Below are 21,885 nucleotides of genomic sequence, written 5' to 3'. Positions count from 1 at the left end.
TCAGGCTTGCTTTCATCCTTATCTGCATGCAGCGAAAACTATCTTTTTTTTTGCCACAGTTTGTGCGTGTTCTTTCTGTACCTTGGTTGTTCTTTACTTGGTTGAATCTTTGGTTAAGTAATATAACCATATGGAGATTAAAATGATCCTTGTTCAAAAACAAAGAAATAGTCCTAGGAAAGGAGTGAGAGTGCTCAGGCTTCCTGAAATGATGAAGCCTGGGCTTCTGCAGGTGCTTGTGTTTGTGACTCTGGAGGTAACTTTGCTAGAATGGCCACTACCCCTGTGTCGGCATGATATACAGTAACCGGAGAAACTGGATTACTGCACTTATCCCCAGATGTAATTCTGAAACCCCAAAGAGCAAAGTAAATACTTTGCCACATCTCTCTTTCTCTCTCTCATGGTTTCCACCTGATAGTGACAATCTCAGCTGGAAGATAAAGCAACATTATGCAAACTCAGGACTTCACGCAGCCGCGCTCTGTTGTGCAATAGCTGCTTGGCGAAGGAGACAGCATGATGAGGAAGACTGTTTGCTCAGGGTGTTTCTTCTGTTGCTGTGGGGGTGTGCTTTGACCCTTGAGGCTCACCCAGGAGTAGGAAACATGACTGCATAACTTTGGGGTGGGGAGCACATTCACGCTCCCCTGGGAAAAAGAAAAACAGAAATGAGTTGCTCCTAAAATAGGGTTGATGAGGGTGTCTTGACATCTTGTTTCCTCGTGTAGAACAAATGGCAATCTAATACAGGAAAATGAGTTCCAGTAAGATGTTTGTCCATGCTTAACACGTCTTTAATCTTTAGATTAAAGCTGCTAAGACCATCCTGAGACAGAAAAAAAAAAAACATGCTCTTGGATTTGAGAACTTCATCCCATTTTGGAATGAACTCTGTCTTGCTGTCACTTCTAATACTTTTCTGAAGACGGTGTTAACATCCCTCCTAGAGGATATGAGTATTTTCAGTGATGTTCAGAAATGTTCGGTGCAGGGTGGATGAAGAACAATACAAACCACTTTGTCTGTCTTCCCAAACTTTCTCATTTGCATGAAGGACTTAGAAATGTCTGATTCACCTCCTTGTAAAGGAGCTTTTTGAATTTAAATAAGCTTGGCTGTTAGCTGACTTGGAAATAGGATGACAATACATACCAAAGACTTGCATTTCAGATCAGTTTTCATGTGGAAGTGCTATTAAAAAGCCTTACATGGAATGTGTACTTCAAAATTCAACTTAGATTTGCATTCTCCAAATTCTGGACATGTTAGAAAGTTTACTACAGCAAGATACTCAGACTGGTGTTCTCAGTATAAATTTTAAAGTATGTGAGATTGTGTCATGTTGATGTGCAGTTTATGGTAACTGAAACAAAGCTATTTGTTTCCTTCTGCATCTAGGCTTTTGAAATTCCATGCAGTTCTACTGTACCAAAGACTAAGTTGGCCTAAGAATTGATGAGGATTTCTGGCCTTCCCTCGCTGCCCCAGCAAAACCTGGAAGTGGTTTAAAAGAACTGGGGAGTGCCTCAGGTGAACGTGCATGAGAAACTCATGAACATTCACCTGCCTGATCTCAACCTACGTGAAATCTCCAGCGTTTGTACTAGCCTCAACCTCATTTGGGTGCTTTGATTTGCTCTCTTCTGTCTTAAGCAAGTAACACACCCGTCAGCAATGCCTGTGCTGCTTCCCTACCAAGCCTGTTGGTTCCAGTGTAATGCTGCACACTCTTTAATCGCTGTAGTAATTCCTGAGTTACTTGAGTTCTCTGCCAGAAAATAATGGCTGAATTCACGCACGTCATGCATATTCAGGTAGTTCTTCCTAAAGATCTCAACCTGCCAGTCTCATAAAGTAGGATTTTTTTTTTCTTGAGGGCATTTGCTGCAGGATCTCCAACGTTAATAGCTGTATTAATCATGAACTGAGACGTGCTGTTCCTTGGTGTCTCACAGCTCTGTTGCCAAATGGTGGCACGCTGTTACTTAGCCTCTTCGTCCTTCTCAGCCTTCCAGAGCAGCTACGGTAATTGCCTATAACTTTCTTAGTGTTGATTTTTTTATTGGAGTTTATTACATAATGTTGAGTAGCATGCTTGAGTTTGATGATGTCATTGCTTCGCAAATCCTCTAATAAAAGTGGGATATTGTATAAAAAAGATGTTTTAGTGTACCTCTAATTCAGATGTAAATTGCATGTTGAAGGATAAGCTCTTAAAAAATCAAAAGTGTGTGTGTGTATGTCAAATTCTCTGCAAATTTAATTAGGACTGTTGATTGATAGGGAAGTTAACTTTTTTTCAAGTCTGTGTAACTTAAAGCAGGGGTTTAGAACAACAGGAGAAGAATTAGGAAATGGGATTTCTTAGCATAAGAAAATAGATATTATTTATTACACTCTAACGTTCATGGCACTATTCTTTATTGTAATAAGTAGGGACCATGCTAATACTTTATTTCAGCCTTGAAAGCAAAACTGATATGCTTATGGGATTTTAGCTTGGCCTTGCCTTAATAAGAACCTCTTGTCTTTCAATCAGGATGTGTAAGAGCTTATGTAAGAGCTGTTATTGAGGTTTAATAACTTCTGGTGAGTGAAGAAGTTGGACAAGAATATTTTTGATTTTGCAATCCTTTTTCTGTAGAACTGTTTTATAAATCTCTACATTCTTTGTGTCTATGTGATCAGAATAAACAGTAAATCGTAATCTGCTAATTCACGTGCTTGGTTTTTAGAATTCTAAATATTTCATGGACTTGCTTATTTAAAAAAAAACCTTTTGTATTTGCGTACTTATTCAAATTTAAGTCACGTCTCCAAATTAGATGCATCATAATTTAAAACCCCACAGAATCTATTCCTCTCCCCTTCTTTAAAAATTCCAGTTTAGGCCTCTTTAATGACAGTAAGAGTAAACTCAAAATTTTTCTTAACATACTGCATTTTCCATGCAAGAGGCAAAATTGAGAAGTATGCCTGAGGGGTTTTGCTCAAAAATGTCCGTAGGTAATTGGGCGGGTCTGTGGGCTGTTACTGTGTTAAGGAGTTTGCGTACCCAAACTGTGGAGCATATAACAGACTGTAAGACGACTCTAGTTGCTGTGGCTGAATTGAGTCCTTGGAAGGCAGTGCACTTAAATTTGAGCTTACATTATCAATATTTAAAACAAAAATGGGCTCCATGACCTGGTCTTTTTTGTTACATCTGATCACTTTAAATGTTTATCCCAGGAGGTCTTTTGTTCTGGGGGCAGTAAAAGGATTCTTCATTCTGGTTTGAGAGACGCTTCCAGGCTTTAACCAGAAATAATTTAAAACAAACAAGCAAGCAATAAACTACCCACACCACAAAATAACTCTCGTTTGAACAAAGTGAAATCTTGGCTGCAGTAAGTCCAGAGCCGTGTTTCCTCTATATGCTGAGGGGAGATGACTGTACCTACTGTTCTCTCTCCCATAAATAAATAAGTAAAGATGCGAGTTGTAATCTAACTATCCCGTTAAAAGTTATTTTTGCAGAACAGTTCAAAAGGCTAAATGCCATTCTTCTGCTTGTTGCCAGCACAGTTCAGAAATCTCATTCCTCACTATTCAGCCTATATGAAAATAGCTGGATCCTGCCCAAAATGGGGCCACTTAGCCTGAGCATTGCTGCACTTCAGTTGATCCCTTATGCATCATAACACTGATATTTCAGATGTGAATATTTCCAGTCACTGAAATTTATCGTGTTTTTAAGACGTCAGGGAAGTACTTACATTCCTCTGCAGAAATGGGTTTTGTGTTTTTTGTTATTCGTAAAAGCTCTTGTTATTCACAGGGCTTTGTGAAAGCGTAAGTTCTGGGTGTTTCAACAGTGCTGGATGGCTGCAGTCACTTAAATTTTAAAACCGAGATTTCCTCTTTTATATCTAGGATAGCATTGGGTGTGTGGGTGGGGAGTGTTGGTTTGCTTTCTTTCTCCAAGACACTGATCTGACATACCCATTTTCAAAATTAGCAAACATTTTTGTACAGGTAGGTTTTTGTGTCTCATTTTCGAATGTCCACCCTCCTTTGCTTAGAGAAAAACAAGAAAGGAGTAGGACTGGATGGGTAATACCACTGGAAGATATTCCTTGTAAAACTTTATAGGAAAAGTGCCACAAGGCTGCTGCCCTCATCCTGTGTAGCGGAGGGGCCTTGGTCATTTTGGTTATTTTTCTGAACCTTCAGGTCAACGGAAAATCTGGAGGGAGGAAGAAGGCTGCTCCTTCCCCTTGTCGTTGCACCTAGGGCACTTGCAGTGAGCTCACAACTTGCACCGTGTCCTGTGTTCAAATGAGCCCTTGAGCCTGCTGCCCTCACAAAGCTGCTTATGAGCTCCGCGCTTCTCCTGCAGCGCTGCAGCCGCTCCTCTGTGGCAGGGGAGAGCCTCTGCCCTGCTCTGTATCGGAAGAATCCCCAGGTTGTTGATGGACAGTAGCATCAAGGACAAGGTTTTGCTAGGTCCGGCGCTGGATCGTGTTTCTTTCTAAAGCTTCTGGTGCCATGGCTGCATCTCCTCGAACTTGCTGCTTGGCGGAGTAGCAGTAGCTTGGCCGCGGGTGAGTCGCACCTCTCTGTAAGCAGGGGGCTTTTCTTCCTGGTGGGTGCATCGAATGCCACTAGCAAGTTGGAGATCTTCATCTGGGGTTTGCTGGGAGGTTCTGATTTCAAATGTGTGTGTGAAAATGGTAGAATTTTTTTAACCCGATTTTATTACATTGGCAAATCAAATATCTTGTTTTTGTTTCAACCAATTTCAGCTGTTTCACTGAGAAACTGCTGTATGCTTTGTGTTTTCAACAAACACATCTTTGGAATTTGAAGCCTAACAGCTTTTGTAACTTCAGCTTGAGACCAGTGTTCATTCTGGCGTCAGAAGTGCTGATCAGTTTGTCTCAGGCTTTTTAAGTACTCAGTAGATCAAGCCGGGGCCCTGCCCTTGGGAAAGCTGCTGCTCTGATTTGACCTGTGCTCAAAAATCTGAGGGCGCTGGCTTACTGGTGAATTCAATACGAGGCTTGGGAAGTGCATGTGGGTTCACAGAAACCTAAAAATAAGCAGTATTTGGGTTAAACCTCTTTATTTGGATGGGCTCGTGAGCCTGATGGCAGAAGTAAATGTGCAGTAGTTTCCTGGTGTTGCCACCATCCACCAATAGTAATAGTGGAAAATATTTGAATTTACATTGTTTTGGCTTCAGATACTTCCTGCACGATTAGAAGATGAAAAAAAAAATGGGAAAAATACCTGTCACCACTGCTTCTGTTCACCAAATTTTATAGCTTTGTCAGTGAGCCATACAGAGGCCTTGTGTCTAGTGCAACTCCATTTATTCTACACGCTGTTAAACATAAGACAGATGTTAAAAAATAAAGTAACCTAAGGAATTTCCTTTCAGTGAACTAAACCGCTAAATGCATTGAAGCAGACAGTGAGGTGTTGAGGAGTGCGCATAGTTTTGGTCATTGAAGTTTGTTAGGTAAGTTGAGCCTGAATTATTCTGATGGGGGATTTGCTTCTCATGTTGCAGAAGATCATTTTAAAAAAAAACAGATACCTATCGGATCTGATAGAAAGTTTGTCCTGCTTGCCAGTCTGATCAGTCCTGAGCATAGGAGAAGGATTAAGGAGGATTTTTGGTACTGTCTCTGAGTACTTGTGCCTTCTGTCTGACATTCAGCCTCCAGCTGTCACCAACCTACCATCAGAGGAAGGTGCTATTTAAAAAAAACAAGAAGTGCTAGAAGTGCTTTGGAAGCTGCAAATAACACGAGCATATTGTGCGTGTGGGAACTGTATTTTTTCCCGAAGCCTAAGAAAGAAAGCAGATTCATCGATTTCCGAACCAGACGGGACTTCGATCTCAGCACAGGCATAGTAAAAGGTATTCTGGAAGCTAGATGAAAGCTTGCATTTTAAAAAGGGTTGGAAAGCGAAGTTATTGATGCAGTGTTCCGGTGTATGTGGTTAGGGAGCTTCATCTTGATTCAAGGCTGAATGTGCATGATGCTTGCTCTTAAGCATTTAAATCTTAAGCAAAATCTTAACCAAACAGGTCAAGCCACTCATCTTTCTAAATTAGTCTTTTACCCTCTAGATCCTTTTTGTAGCCCTTGACCTCAGTAGTAGTTCATGGCCTCTTTGAGGTCTGTGTAGGAGGACTAGAAATAACATCCTAGTAGCCTTCTTCTTTCCTTGAAGGTAAGGGATGCTACTCTTGGTTTACAGCAAGCCACCTGGCCACAGCATTATCTTTGCAATTCCCAGTAGTGACTTAGGATAGCTCCTGAATTCGGATCTTGCCTTCTCAGCACCGAGTAATTCTGCCTTGATTTTTACTTGGGTTATATTCCTTTGCACTAGCTGGGTTCAGTTGAGTTTTGTGGTATTATACTCTTAATGAGCTAATTCTCTGTGGCTTTTACTTGAGCAGCTTCTTCAAATTAGAACTCAGGTTTTCAGCATAAAGCTGCTAATAGCCACACAGTGTTGTTCGGCAGCATGCCATTCGTTTGGGATGGTGGATAAGGTAATGCTGGCCCTACTCTGGGAGCAGGTGGAGCTGGTCAGTCACGAAGAAGCGGGGTGAAATGTCCTGGGTAGCTTGTCTGCTTCCATCCGGAGAATCCCATATCACACATGACTACGTTGTTAGGGTTTAATATCAGAATGGCAATCAAGAGCCAAAGGGGAGGGTAGCCAGTGGTTTCACCACTGGTTTTTCCTCTTGTCTTTGAAATGACCGAATTATGTTTTCTGAGCAGATACCTTGAACTTGCAGAACTTAGAAGTAACTAAACAATATTCCAGCTGAATCTGCCCACCCAAATTCTGGCATAAATTTGAGGTGGCCTTATGCCACTTCAGGAGAGCTAGGTGACATCTGGAACGTGGAACCAGATATACGCGGTGCCCTGCTTTACCTGTGGCTTCTGCAATGTGCTCTTAACGGCCCAGAAAACCTGATTATCAGCCAGATGCCAAAAGCAGGTTTTGATGTTGTGTTTCTTAAATTACATAATTACCAGGCTGTGTTTTTTCTGATAGACCGTAGGTTACTATGCTCAGGGTACCAGTTAGGGGAAGACTTGTATACAAAGTATATGGTCATAATAAAATGTTTCTTATTTATCATCATTGGTTCTTTAAACAAAGGAAGGTTGAAATGTTTTTAGCAATGCAAAAGCAATTTGATATTTTATATGGTAAAAGGCCTGCAACTATCTGTCATTACGATAATTCTGTTAAATAGATTCTTACCCTTCATAAATATTTTGTCTGTAGATTTCTGGTTTTATTGTTTGTTCTAAACCATTCAGAGAGGTTGCTTTTAATGTAAATGTTGGAAATAATAAGGAATTTTGATAGCCTTCAATAGAGAAGGTAATACTGCGTTTAAAAAAAAAAAAAAGTATGTTCTCTGGTTTGTATGGTTTGAGGTCTCAGGCTTACCCAAATTAACATTTTCCAGTTCTGTAACATAACCTCGTGATCACTCACTGCCCACTGTGCTAGTCCTTTGATTTCATTTTTTTGGAGAAGGGGGAAAATTTGAAATAATTGCAAAAAATAAAGGACAAAGTAGATGCTTTTCAAGAAAGTTTTTTTGTAACTCGGTCTAATTTTTTCTTTGCCTTTTTCTCTAACCCTGCTTGTTTCTTGAACTGCTGTTACAGATTCTATGGCACAATGTTATCAATATGAAATGGAAATGAAGTACTTTTAGTGAAATAAGCTCATAGGTGTTTTTTCTCTCTGTTTAAAGAGTCCAGTACTTAACTCGCAGCATCTCTCTTGGTAAGCAAGCTGATGGTGCCTTCACTGAGCACAAGATAAAGAAGTGTTCCTTTTTGTGAACTAGTCTCTTCCTGTATGAAAACAAAGAGCAGGGGAAACTTTGAAGATGCATGAGCTGGGAACATTTGGTTCAAAAGGAAAAAGAAAAAGAAGAATCTGGTTGTTCATGATGTAAAGTACGTTGTCTGTTAAGTAGTACAGTCATGATTTACTTTCTTTGTTTGTAGACTTCCTAAGTCAGTGCCAACTTCTCCTTTTAAAAGTTCAGTAGGAAACATTTGAAATGGAAAGAACAAACCCAATGTCATCAATGCCAAAATGTTCTTACCGAAAATGAAGGAAACTGCAGTGCAAATAATGAATAATGTATTTCCCTATTAGCCAGTCATCATAATTTTTTCGAGGAGCAAGATGAAATTTTATTCTAAAGTAAAGGAAACTTGGGAAAATAAAAATCCAGAAAGTACCAGAATATTGGGTGCTAGGAACAAAAATCTGTGCTTTTTTTTTTTTTTTTTTACAGATACCAAATGATTTTCTGGGGATGGGCGCTCTGCTCCCCCGCTGCCTCCCCACTGTTCGGTGTCCAGGGGCCTCGCTGCCTGCAGCAGCACATCCCCGTGTTCCCTCCTGTCACCTCCCCTCTCCGTCCCACAGCCCTGTGCCATCCGCCAGCCTCCCTTTTCTGGGCTGTAAACACACTCCTCACACTTCTGTCCCCACCTCCTTGTACCCAACGCAGAGCTCTCTCCCCGTACCAGCACACTACCTGTCTTAACATCGCTTTCAGGGAAGTTGTACTCCACAAAGACTGCTGCTTGCGCAAAAGTCAAGAAAACGGGTTTGTTATTCTAACTTGTCCCTTCTCCAGGAACTTCTTGTCAAAGCTTGTTTCCCTTTGGTAGGTCTCTGGGGCATAGTTCTGGCATGACAGGAGATAAGTTGTTGAAAAAAGGGGATACAAAGCAAATTACTATATTGCTGTCAAAATAGGTCTCTCAAGCTGTATGTGCTGGGAGTGGCCTCCTTCAGTTTTTGTTGTCAGTTTGTTGCCTGAAATTGTAAGGGCTGCTCTCAGCTGAGCAGTGTGCTGCTGATCCATTTCACACTTCTGCACAAGTTCCCATCCGTATGTTTTGTTCACATGGCATTTCGTACATAGGACTTGGAAGCCACCGAGAAGGGAACAGGATTTTGGTGGATTTTTTTTTTTCTGTTCTCTGAAATGACTTGATTCTGCAAGGTTTTGATCAGATAACTCTCCTAGACTTTAAAAACAACAACAACAAAATCCACACCCTACAGTTATTTCTTTTTTTTTGGGGGGGTGGGGGTGGGGGTGGTTCTCTTTTACTTCTTGCATGTGCTTTCTTAGAGCTGGCAGTATTTTCGAAAATTTCTTAGAAGTCTTCTGGGTTCCCTTGTCATCTTGACACAACCTCCTCCTTGCTTCTCTGAGTGTATTTTTATTCTGAATCAGCCTCAGCAGACTTGAAGCTGCGTTGGTGTGAAGAGATGTGGTCTGTCCCTTGGTGGCAGCGAGCCCTTAGATTAGGTCGAGTCCCAGCCAACTGCAGCCTAAAGCAAAAATTCTTTTCCTCTGGGTGTGGAGGAGCAAAAAATAACCAATTGCAATTGCAGTTTGTGATTGGGGGAGTTTAGGAAATGGCAGAAAAAGACAAAAAAAAAAATACCTCCACAATACTCCCACAGCAAGAACAAAAACCCACCAACCTTTAAGCGACTGCAGCATCGTTTCCTCCAAGAAATATGGTTAGCTGGTCCTTTCCCAACTTCCAGGAATTACATGAATTTAATGTTTGTTTTAAAGTTTTAAATGTGTTTCTGAACGACAGTGAGGTCTCATCCCAAATCTACTATGGCTTTGAAAATTGTTTTATGTATTTTTTTTAGATTTAAGGTGTTGTTTTTTTATGTGCCCTTCAGTTATAGTAGATTCTAATCGGCTGTTACTCAGTGTCTTACCAATTTCATTAGTTAACTAAGTGTGCATCATTTAATTCTCCTTACTGAGTATTGGGGAATGAAAGCTGTTTAAAAGGTTGAGATATTTTTCTTCTTTCTGAATGTTAATAGAATCCATTTTGTGCTGTTCGTTTTCTAAACCTTTCTTCTGTTGTTTAAATTAAGCTCCATAACACTGCTTCCTCTTAGGTGCATTGTAATGGAACTTTCATGGGTTATAAGATAATTTGGGAGGATAAAAGTAATCCTAAGTATTAATAATTTCAGCCTTTTGTCATAAACACTGCTCGTTATCTGCAAGCGCACTATACTTTTTATAAAGCTGGTTTCCAAACAAGAATGATTTCACAACCAGCCTGTGTATAGTACACATGTGCACATGCACACACTGACGATAAATACCATGTGCTGTGAGTTGGCTCGGTGCTTCTCATTTGATGCAGTGTGTGTTTGAAGTCTGTAGTGTTTATGTACGTGCCTATTAGACGAATGGGTCTAACTGCTTCAGTTATTGTAAGCTGTGATGTGAATTTCATGGATTTCTTTCCCCAGCGATGGATGCTGCTTCCTCTGATAGTCTCTCTGTTTGAAAGTCGCTGTTCCGAAAAGGAGGGCTTTGTACGCGCTTACATCTTGCAGCCACGGCTTTTCAGTTAAGGGTGTGGTTTCACTGACACCGTTATGTTAGAGAAGGCTCTCGCATTAAAAACAGTTATTGTGGCAAGAAGTCCATTGACATTGCAGTTTATCTTACTTCCCAGCGTGTGCTCAGCTCAACTGTTGAGATTCGTTTTATTTATGGTTTGTGTCTTACTAAAGTTCTTACGGGAGAGTCCATCTTGCCTTACCCTCAAAGGGGCTCAGAGGAAATTAACAAGTAAATTTTGATAGCTTGTGTAAAATGTCCAACAGGTCTGTTTCTAATGCGAAACCCTTTATCAGCAGCAGCAGTTGACAGACATGGAAATTGACAATTACTGTTAAAGTTATGTTAAAACAGTTGACTGCAAGACCACACGGAGGGGTGGGATGCCGTTAATTGTGAGTATCTATAGAACTCAGCTATGGAACGGAGATTTAACCTCAGTTATGGAAGGACCACTTAACATTAAACACTGAATTTCCTGTTAAATTATTGCCGCTAGCTAGTGCTGAAACAGTAAGAGCTTTCCAGGACCTTCTCAAATGCCATTTTAGACAAGGTGAAGGAGTAACACAGCTTTAGGGAGGTGCTGTGGTCCTATTTTGGTATCACCTGTGCAAGGCTGTTGGGACCAGCTCCTTTCCAGTGTGAGAGTAAAGAGCAGCAGCCTTGCCCGGGCACCACTTCTGACCTCTCTTACTCTGTGTGGTAAGCAGCGGGTGGTGAGGTACGAGTTGTGGTTTTGCAACAACAACAACAACAAAAAAGGTCATAGAAGATTAGAACTGATAATAGAACTTGAGGGGTTGTAGGAAGTGGTGGTGGCTGTTGGGAAGCCGTTCTGGGTGCAAAAGGACAACTGGCACAGACGGGAGGTTGTGCAGGGGAGCAGGATGTGGAGGGTGGGTGCTGGGGACCTGGAGCTGGCAAAGGAGGGGCGGCTGCTTGCTTACAACTTTGCTTGTCTAAAACTTCCTGCGTCCAAGTCCTCAAAAGGCTTTTTGTCTGGATGAAAGCATTATTTCTTCTGGCTATGCCCTGTATTTCCTCCTGGGAGGAGGAAAGCCAATAATTAAAAGAAGTGTGACGATAATAAAGATGTGTTCATGGCTGCTTAAAAAAAATAAATGAAAACCTGAGTGTTTTAAAGCTTGGACTTGAAACAGTGCAGGGGTGCCTGCGTTTAGCAACTCAGCTAGTGGAAACCACTAAAGCCCTGAGCATCTGACACCCGAGTGTTTAAGAGCTCGCAGATTTTTATAATGGTGTTCTCTTCTGCAGATTCAAGAAAAAGGCTTTTCTGTTACCCACTGTATTCAACTGGCACAGTTCAGTGATTTGCTCATTCCAAAATAAGAAACTAGGTGGGTTTTGAAACAGCAGGCAGGCTTATTTTCTAGTGGAAGAATTAAAGAGGACGAGATCTACTGATTGTGAAGTCTTGAAGCAGATCACTTCTCTCACTGCAGCGATTTTAAGATATTTTGTGTATCAGAGTAACATGTAAACTTTCCTCTTCTATGTGCGTCCATGTCTGAGGTCGTTTTAGCTAATAAATATGCAAATAGATTCCTAATTTACAAGCAAGTACTGTTCATGACAAGTAACTAAGGAAAACTTCAAAACAGTAAAATAGAGACATGCCTCAATATTTGCTCGATATAACCCGTAGAAGATTCTTCGTTACTTAATGAAGATATGTACAGTCTCTCCCATCACATAGCGGAAGGAGTTGCAGTAAGTTGGCAGTATTAGCAGATTTTAACACTACTAAGCCTTGCAAAACTGAAGGTACATAATGAAACTGGCTGTTTAAATTGGGGTTTTCCTGCCTGTCTCCACCCCTGGTCTAAATCACTGTTACTGAAATGAGTCTGTTCTGTCTTACTGGGACGGGGAGCTAGATGCTGCTGCTTCATTCGCTTTATCTCTTCCTGTACCTCCAGAAGACCTGCTAGCTTCTCTTGGCTCGTTTTCTTGGTAAAGTAACTAAATGTCATGATGGTGAGGGATTTCAACTCTGCATATTTTGTGTGTAACGTACATACAGAATTGCAGTTGGCTGAACTGGCAAGCCATTCCTCGGTAAATATCCTTGTTACAGTTCAGTGAAGCACAGTTTGTGTTGGTCACGTGTTGTTTAATCGTGTGTGGTATGCAAAGAAAATCTTTTTTGGAAAAAAAAAAATGATTTGGTATGTCAGATGATCAGGAATCAGAGATCCAAGTCTCAAGGTGTTACAAGGCACCTTTAATAAACTGCTGTTAGGCTTGTCGGCGGAAGGCCTCACAAAATCTTCCAAAAAGGATTTTTTCGAAGGAATGTTATAATATGTTGCCAAGAAAAGTGGGCTAATGTTACACAAAGGGATTCTTGTGAGTGAAAGGAGGCTCTGAGCAATACCAGCTGAGGTTTTCAGGCTTTCTAGTAGATATGTGCAATTGTTTGTTATAGCATATGAAACTGAAATGAGCCTTGGCCAGTGGGTGGAGGTTCTGTTTGTGTGTGTGGTTTCCAGATTCAAAAACCACATGCTAATGTAGTGTTGGGCACGTTGTGGAAGGAACCCAAAATGAATACGTTTGTGAAAAGCATGCTTCAGGTTGTAGAGTATTTCTGAGCTTGTCTCCAGAAATGTGTTTGCAATTTGAGCATGTTTTGGTGGCGTTGATTCTTCATATTAATGAGCATATGTAATATCCTATTTTTGGTAACGATTTAAATTCCAGTTTATACAATATCCATATGACTTTATATACTAAAAAAAGTTACAGTGAGTTTAGACATCGCGTGTTATCATCTCATAGACTGTGACAAGATTTGAAAGACTTGCATGCTTGTGAAAAATCAAGCTTTGGAGACAGCTTAAAGAAATAGGAGTGGTTTAAATGGGAGATATAGTAGTGGTCTCGTGTAGCATGTACACATGTAATATATTTGGCTTAGAAAAGTAGGCTAACATATATGCTAGTTGTTTATCTTAAAATCTTTTTCTCTAAAATATTGCTATCCAACCACACAAACATGGCTTTCATGTGTGGGAGGCCGTGTTAATTTTAGGTGGATTTTACTCTGAAACAAGAACATATACAAAATTCTTAATCATTTCCGTGTTTTATTTACTTTTCTTCTTTGATCCCGCATTCATAGGTTCCATAAAATTGTACTATGAATGGTGATTCTGGTGCAGCGGTGGTGACTTCACCACCTCCAACAACAGCTCCTCATAAAGAGAGGTATTTTGATCGAGTTGATGAAAATAATCCAGATTATTTGAGAGAGAGAAATATGGCACCCGACCTTCGCCAGGACTTTAACATGATGGAACAGAAGAAGAGAGTCTCCATGATTCTTCAAAGCCCAGTAAGAAAAGAAAATGCACATCTTTAAAGTGATAAATTTATTATATCTCTAAAGCTGGAGAAGTTTGTTGTCTTAGACCTGTGTTACTTTTTTCTGACTAGCCTTTCCTCTAAAGTATCTGTAGCCTGATTTTCTCACGTTATCTGGTTGAATGTCTACACGTGAAGCAGGTTCAGACTTGCTTTCAGAATTCTGTCTATAATCAGTCAGTCAACACTTTTTCATATCATCCATCTAGTCCTAGTGAGACACTTTTTCATTTTTTGTATTTTAGCATTTATGTAAGCATTAAATTAAGTAACTCTTCCAGGAGTAGCTTGTACAGGGCAGGTCTGCCCTACGTTCAGTTTTTTTATGGGTTATTTTGACATATGAAATATTATGCTTCCCTTCCAGAAAAGGTGCACAATAATAAGCAGTGAATTATTTGAATTTTACTATTAAAGATGTTTTCCTCCTGGAGAGAGTGCACAAAACAAAGCTGCTCTCATTAAGTTTGTTCCTTTTGTAGTAACTTATGGGTAACTTTAGATACAAAACCCTTTGTGACATGTCTTCACTAAGAGTAGGGATGTGGTGTTATATTTACTGGTTTTCATGTGAAACCAACCCCTTTTATTTAGATTAATGTAACTATTGGAATACTTTCATTACAAACTTGAATATTCTTGTCAAAAGCAGCATCTACTAGCAATAGTAAAAATCTTGTTTTCCTTCTGCCAAAGATAAACAATAACAACAAAAATTAGAAAAGAAGTAAACAGACCCTTAGTTTAAGCATAGTTTTAAAATCCCATGGGTATTCCTACATGGTTCTGGATATCTCCTTGGCTCTTAGTTCCCTCTGAGCCATGCTAATATTTTTTTCTTCTCTTTCTGGGTTCTGCTACTTTTCCATTCAGGTTTTGTGTTCTTTTAAGTCAGTTGTACATCTTTCTTCTTCTTCCAGTAATCCACATTAATAGGCTCAATGAGAGAGAATACTGACATTTCCATTTACAGAAAAAGTTACTCCTATCACTGGGGCTCCAGACAGCAGCAGTAACAGCGTGCACCCAGTAATACTGCCCTGAACTACTTTGGAGAAAAGAGATAGCACGCTTCCATTGAAGTGTTAAAAAGAAGGTCTGTATGAAAGGTTGAAGTTCGTTCATGCTTGCTTTACAATATGACATGTCCTGTTGCCAGGCTTTTTGTGAAGAATTGGAATCCATGATCCAGGAACAATTTAAGAAGGGGAAGAATCCAACAGGTTTATTGGCTTTACAGCAGATTGCAGATTTTATGACAACAAATGTGCCAAATGTCTACCCAGCAGCACCACAAGGCGGAATGGCTGCGTTAAACATGAGTGAGTGCACCTAAGCATATAATAGTTGAATTCTCTTGTTTGAAAGGCTTAAAATGAAGACAGTGTGAATGCAATGAAATGTGCTGTGAAGCTTAAATACTATCCTGTCTGCTCAAGGGAGCATTGCAAACAGAAAATGCATTGATTAGTCTCTAAATGACATTGATATGCAATGGGATTCGTGTATATAATTCATATCAAAGACCACGTCAAGTAAAATACCTTAATTGAAAGGTAAGCCTGATAGTGAACACTAGTTGAAAACTTAAACATTTTAATGTTTACCAAATGGATTGTATCCAGGAAAACTAAACTCATTTAATAGCTTAGTAACAGTGAAGGTCTTTAGAAACTAATTATTTTTTGCCACTGAAGTACTGTTTGCAGCTTTCCTTTGCAAAGTGAAGCTATAGACAAGAAACATTGGCAAGCATAATAAAAACTGGAAGTGTGAAAATGCTTGTGTACACAGGTTTTGTCTTAGGATAATATAAATCCCTGCCTGTGCTCCAGAGGTAATCTATAGTTCAGACTGTAGCATGGCAGATTCTGCTCACTCACAGCTACTCTAAATCACATTTTTCAATGGACTAGACCTACAGAATTTGTAATGCTTTACCATAATCTTCCTCCTCTGTGTAGCCTGTACTTATTTTTTCATAATTAAATGGATTTGTGTGCATCTTGTTATATGTATAATTCTCCTTTCCAGGAATACAAAATCATATCTCAAAGTGGAGTATTTGGGGTTACACTTTTCTGTTATCAATGGAAAGTTGCATTTTATAGACAATCATGAGTTTGAGGCGGGGGAAATTGCTAAGAACTCATTGTCCCCTTAGCCCTAATGAATATTAGGGAAGGAAACATGCGGACTCCATCTAAGATTGTGTCAGAGACTATAGTTAGATTCGTGTCATGTGCATTATGACATTATAGTAATTAAAATTTGCTGTCCATTTCTTAGACTAACATGTTGATATTAAATAGTAAGAAAGACCACTATAACAATGTTAGGTTTTAACTGCTGTTGTGCACAACTGCCTTGTGCTTTCTTCCCTTCTGCTTTTTAGGTCTTGGCATGGTGACACCAGTGAATGATCTGAGGGGCTCTGATTCCATTGCTTATGAAAAAGGGGAGAAGTTATTACGATGTAAATTGGCAGCTTTCTACAGATTAGCAGATCTCTTTGGCTGGTCTCAGCTTATTTACAATCACATAACAGTGAGTATTGAATCAACAGATAACTGAACCAATTGTTTTAATGTGCAAGCGAATTGTTTCCCTCCCTCGTCGGTCATTTTCTCTTTGTGTGGAAGAGGAGCAAAGTGGTATTGAAAGCAGTATAATAGTGAAGAGATTTAGTCTTTGCATCTCAAGAACAAGAACTGAAACAGCTTGGATATCAGCTACCATAGCCTGAATAGCCTTAAGAGAGTGTGCATGGAAGTTCTTACGATGAAACCTAAGGTTTCTGAAAGACTTAGTCTCGTAGTATCTTAAATGTTTTGAATAACGATACGTATTATTCTGCAAGGTGATGTCTTCATCTTCTTTCTAAGTACTAAAATATCTTTTCACTAGTCATACAGTTCAATTTCACTGAAAATTCTCTACTGACCTTTTTGAAAAAGAAACCATTAGTATTTCTGAACATGAGCGGACTGCTTAGCTTAACGCTGCGTGCCAACAATTTTCTTTGTGACTGAGTAATCGCTGGCATCCATAATAAGAATGACAAGGGGGTCAAATCAAGGAGGTTTTATGTGCCAGAAGAATGATCAACATGAGTCTCATGAGTGAAGTCACAGCTGTGGTGTGCAACCCAGTCAATTGTTTCCCTAACAGAGCTGAATTGTTTTTTTACATAGTAGAGGTTGTCCTTGATGCATTTTCCTTTTTTTGTTGCAATCTGAATGAAATATGGTAATTTCATTATTACTGCTTTTTGAGATTTCAAGGTGTATTACCTGTGAATTGATGAAGATTGTAAATGATATGGGTAGGCATGAGATGGGGGCAATGTTGATTAGACCATTTGGTTACTTCAGTAAGGGAATGTATCCAACACAGTGATTCTTGTAAACAACTCTGTGCCACCCCCTGACTTTTCATACGTGACAGGAGAATTGATTTTGTAAGAAACATTAATGCAGTAAAAAGACTTCCAAGCAAGCAGGCTTGGAGATGGCTTTCTAGCGTCATGTTCACGCCTGGGAGTATGGGTTTAGAGCCGTGTGCCTAGAGGCCTGGGCAGGGGGCAGCACAGGCTGGTTAGATGGTGTTGAGATGGATTATACCAGTTGAGATGGAAGACAGAATGCTTAGAGTATGAGATGCTGAAAGTATTTTAGATAGCTTTTGAAGGGCAAAGTGGTGTTGGAAAGTTTTTTGGAAGTGGTTTGTCACCAGCAATCACAAGTCATAGTTCAACTTTTCCTTTACTGCCTTTACAAACTCCTCCAGTGAATAGCATCCTGAAAGGTGACTAAGAGCTGTAATTTACCTTCAGAAGTTGATGTGGAACAAGGTTGTAGTATTTACAAAATAGTCTCGCCTTTGTTCTGTATACACATACGTTTAATGGTATTGTGGAAGTAAGGCACTCCTTAGAACGTGGCAGATGTTATTGCTTCATGCAGAGCTGGATTTTGACTCCAGGTCTTCTTTTTTCTTTTATTTTTCTTTGAATGGATGCTCTCATTACTAGGCGATTGAATTGAAGTTGAAAGTCATCAGTGTGTATCTCGGATAATTAAAAAAAAGAGACAACAGCCTTCTGTGAGGGGGTGTGACCCCGCGTGTTAGAGGGGAAAGGAACTGTGAGGATATGAGAGCACATGCCAATCCGGCCATATCAGGGAGCTGGGTGGAGTATCTTGCTTCTCTGGATCCTTATCAATCACTGACAGTGGCTGTGTGTGGAATTGTTCAGACTGGTGCAGTCCTGACTACAGAAGCAGAATTACAGAGCATGAAGAGCTTTCATGTCAAATGAAGCAATGTATAGTAAGCTTAGGTGCCTCCAGGGTTAGGCAGAATTTGAGATTACAGGTTAGCCGAATGTACTTCATTTATTGAGTCTTGGTTTGTTTTGAGGGCACAAGCAGTTTATTGGATCTAATCCTAAAGTGAGGTGATTTGTGAGTTGCTGCTTGTTGATCTTTTGTTCAGGTTTTCATTAGCTTTCAGAGCATTTGATTAATACCTGTTTTTTGTCGCGTGTAACTTAAGTAAAAGATTTTTTAGATCACCTACAATTCTGTAATGAGAACTATTTTGGTGATTCCTAAAAGTACGGGTTAACGTGAACTTGCTGGTTCAGTTTAAGGCTCTTATGCTATGGCATGTTACCAGCTTGTCAAAAGGAAGACAGCTTTGTGTTGGAAGCCTTTAGATTACTGATCAACTACTTACTTTAAAAAATCTTTTTTCTATGGTAGAACTATATGTAAGTACATATGTATTTAATGTTGCAAGTAGTAGAAGGCCTGAGTGAGCATAAAGTAGATGCGTCTCAGGGAAGGGAAAACTTGGGGGTTGGACCGAATGACCTCCAGAAGTTCCTTCCGACTTCAATCATTCTGTGAAATCTTTTATTTTTTTAAGTTGGGAGGTTCCTAAAATTGTCCAATACTTTTTATTGTACAGTCTTGAAACAGATGCATTCCAAGCTGTGAATATTTTGAAGTCAGAATTATTTTTGTATTATGAACTCACAGATATCTCACGTGGCACCAAGGTCAGTGATGAAACCCTACTCAGAATCAAGATGTTTTAGATTTGTGGGCCAAATTCTTAAATTTTCTCACACACTTGTATTTCATACCTTCTGTTTTACTAGAATATAAATACAGTTGGAGTATAAACTTACTCTTCTTAAAAAAAAAAAACAACAACTTTTGCATTTATCATATAGTATAATTCCTTTTATCTACAGTAATCTAGTTGTCCTTTCCACAGGATGTAAGGTTTTACCAATCTTCGACCAATCTGAAGGACTCTGGCATGTACCTACCATCTGGTTCTATTCGACATGGGTTAATTAAGTGTGCTGTATGTTGATTATCTGTTATAACATACATGAAAGTTGAATTGCATATGCTATGGACATACTTGCCCATTCCATATTCAGGAACTGGAAGGAATTTTCATGGTTTTGGGCCTTATCACATGCCTTAATAAACTATTCCTAATAACTTAGCTCTTACTCGTCTTTTATCCTTAGGCCAGAGTGAATTCTGAGCAGGAACACTTCCTCATTGTACCTTTTGGACTCCTTTACAGTGAAGTTACTGCCTCCAGTCTGGTAAGCAATTACTGTTTTTCACAACTGTAAAATACAAATAGCGGAATCTGTTCTGTGTATTTGTAGCTGTTTAAGTTCAATCCCCAGCAAATACTTTTCTTTGTTTGTAACCTGTGTAAAATAGCTTTATTGAACATGATTGGTTTTGGTACAGCTGAGGCATTTCTGAGAGAGATTTCTTCCACATGTTCACCACCAGGTGTCCTCCAGTTGATCTAGCTGTAAACAGGAGCCAACTCATCAGGGTAGCTAACCACATTGTACCCTTGAAAGCCATTGCCTGCTGAGTAAAGCTTGTTGAGGGAAGCATCCTATGTTTCACACATAAATGCTTGTTACAGTTTGAAGATACTGTGTCAGATGCCTAATTCAGTTGTCATTATTTAATGATATAAGTAACCGAGAGTGCAGATATAGTCTTTTTGAGACAATGGTAGCAGCTGAAGACAGTACTCCCATAACTGCTAGCTCATGAGAAGCGTTTTGTGAGCCTCTATCTTCTTTACTTGCTGCTAAAGGCAACTTGAGTTAATGTGGTTGACTTCTTGTTTTGAATCAAAGCGGAAGCTTTCAAACTATTCTTTTGCTCTGGCTACGGTGAGGTAAGTAACCTCTAGCAGTGAGGTGAAGCAGGTGCAGAGTAATAACATTTCAAGCTTCAACCTCAAGTCAGGGACCTACTCACCTGCCTACAGCCCTCTCATGCACATTTTTACACCTGTTAAAATAATGCTTTTAGAGTATCAGCGGTAGATGCTGAATTAAGTCAGATTTTTGATGGTTTTGAGTTATTAAACTAATTTTTTTTCACTTCCAGGTTAAAATCAATATACAGGGAGATGTAGTTGATCGTGGGAGCACTAACCTGGGAGTAAACCAAGCTGGTTTTACTTTGCACTCTGCAATTTATGCAGCTCGACCTGATGTTAAATGCATTGTTCATATTCACACTCCAGCAGGGGCAGCGGTAAGCACACTGTTTTGTTTGTGTTCGATTTCCCCACACACACCCAAACTGGAAAATAGGTGGGTCCCCCTTAATCATAGTTTTGCTTCCTTTTTGAAGGGCATGAAGCCTCTACTCCTGGCTTCAAATATGTGTGTAAATCAGTCAGACTCTCCTTATTCGTTTGTTACACAGGTCGTCGGACAAATATATTGAGCTCTGTAATTGGAAAGCACATATATTGTGTTTGTGTGTCCTTTACCACAAAAGACCCTATATTTTGACACTACATCATAAGATCTTTTACATACTTCGTGTTGTTTTTGCAAAGCACAATTTATCAAAACTTTCTTAAATATTTCCATGTTTTTCTGTGATCTGAGTACAAAAAGCTCTGGTAGCACAACTTCAGGTACGCTTTAACACTCCCTTAAAAATGTTGTGGATGCGCAGATGGATAAACTCATATGTTTTTAAAACTAGATATTACTCATAAGGAAAACTGGTTACAAATCAGTTCTACCTCTTTGAATTTTTTTCGATCATTTGGTCACCAAGTGTCTCAGATACTTTAAAGTTGTCATTTTCATTTATTTTTTAACTGATGAACAGCAGTGATGCAACCATTTTGAGACTGAGATTCCTAAAATTGTCAGGTATAACAGTCTTAACAGTGTTCCTTAATTTTAGTAGTGCGGCAGAGTTCCTTGTGTGTGTTGTAGTTTGTCACTGAATCTCTCGTTTTTGAGGAGAAAACCATAAATCACTGACTGGAGTGAAAGGAATGAGAGATGCGAAGATGCAGTTGATTTTATTTTTTTTCACATTTATTGTTCATGTCATGTAAAAGCAGCTGTATTAAGTCAGACCCAAGATCAATGAGACTTTTGTACCCAATCTGGAAGTTGTAAAAAATAAATAAATAAATAAATAAAAATTTGCTTTAGGGAGCTATCTAGAGTGGTCTTATACTTGCATCTCAATATATTGATATGTATTATCCCTATTTAACTGTCTATATAGTGTTCCAGATGTGTACCTTTTGCAGTTTTTTTTTCCCTCTTGCAAGAAATTAAGTTAGTTGTGTTAATGTTCCTCAGGTTTCTGCAATGAAGTGTGGTCTGTTGCCGATTTCACCTGAAGCACTTTCTCTAGGGGACGTAGCTTATCATGACTACCATGGTATTTTAGTGGATGATGAAGAAAAGGTGGTTATTCAGAAAAATTTGGGACCTAAAAGCAAGGTCAGTAGTTACAGCTAGAATTAAAGACAAGTGTGGGAGGGAAGGGAGCTATGCTCTTTAATCAAGAGCAAGATTAAATGGATCCATATTTAATTCACTGAAAATACTTGCATTATTGCTGTTAATGCTCTTTGCAATGCCTCTCTAGGTCCTTATTCTCAGAAACCATGGCTTAGTATCTGTTGGAGAGACTGTTGAGGAGGCTTTCTACTAT

At 39.5% G+C, this 21,885-nt stretch overlaps 1 protein-coding gene across 13 annotated transcripts in view; it reads left to right on the top strand.

Annotated features, from left to right (window-relative positions):
* ADD1 (adducin 1) overlaps positions 1-21,885 on the top strand; it is a 59,614-nt gene that overhangs the window by 17,088 nt on the left and 20,641 nt on the right. For all 13 annotated transcript variants that reach the window (XM_083833022.1, XM_083833016.1, XM_083833019.1 and 10 more), the window contains exons 2-8: positions 13,608-13,820; positions 15,009-15,171; positions 16,245-16,396; positions 19,401-19,481; positions 20,299-20,448; positions 21,528-21,671; positions 21,820-21,885. The exon at positions 21,820-21,885 is cut by the window's right edge and continues 33 nt beyond it. In XM_083833022.1, the coding sequence (XP_083689148.1) occupies positions 13,626-13,820; positions 15,009-15,171; positions 16,245-16,396; positions 19,401-19,481; positions 20,299-20,448; positions 21,528-21,671; positions 21,820-21,885 (951 nt within the window). In that variant the 5' untranslated portion in view covers positions 13,608-13,625. The remainder of the gene's footprint in view (positions 1-13,607; positions 13,821-15,008; positions 15,172-16,244; positions 16,397-19,400; positions 19,482-20,298; positions 20,449-21,527; positions 21,672-21,819) is intronic.

The sequence above is a fragment of the Anser anser genome (assembly GCF_964211835.1).
Source record: "Anser anser genome assembly, chromosome: 4".
In the NCBI taxonomy this organism is placed as follows: Eukaryota; Metazoa; Chordata; class Aves; order Anseriformes; family Anatidae; genus Anser; species Anser anser.
Note: the sequence above shows the minus strand (reverse complement) of the source record. Positions and strands in the feature narration are given on the sequence as shown.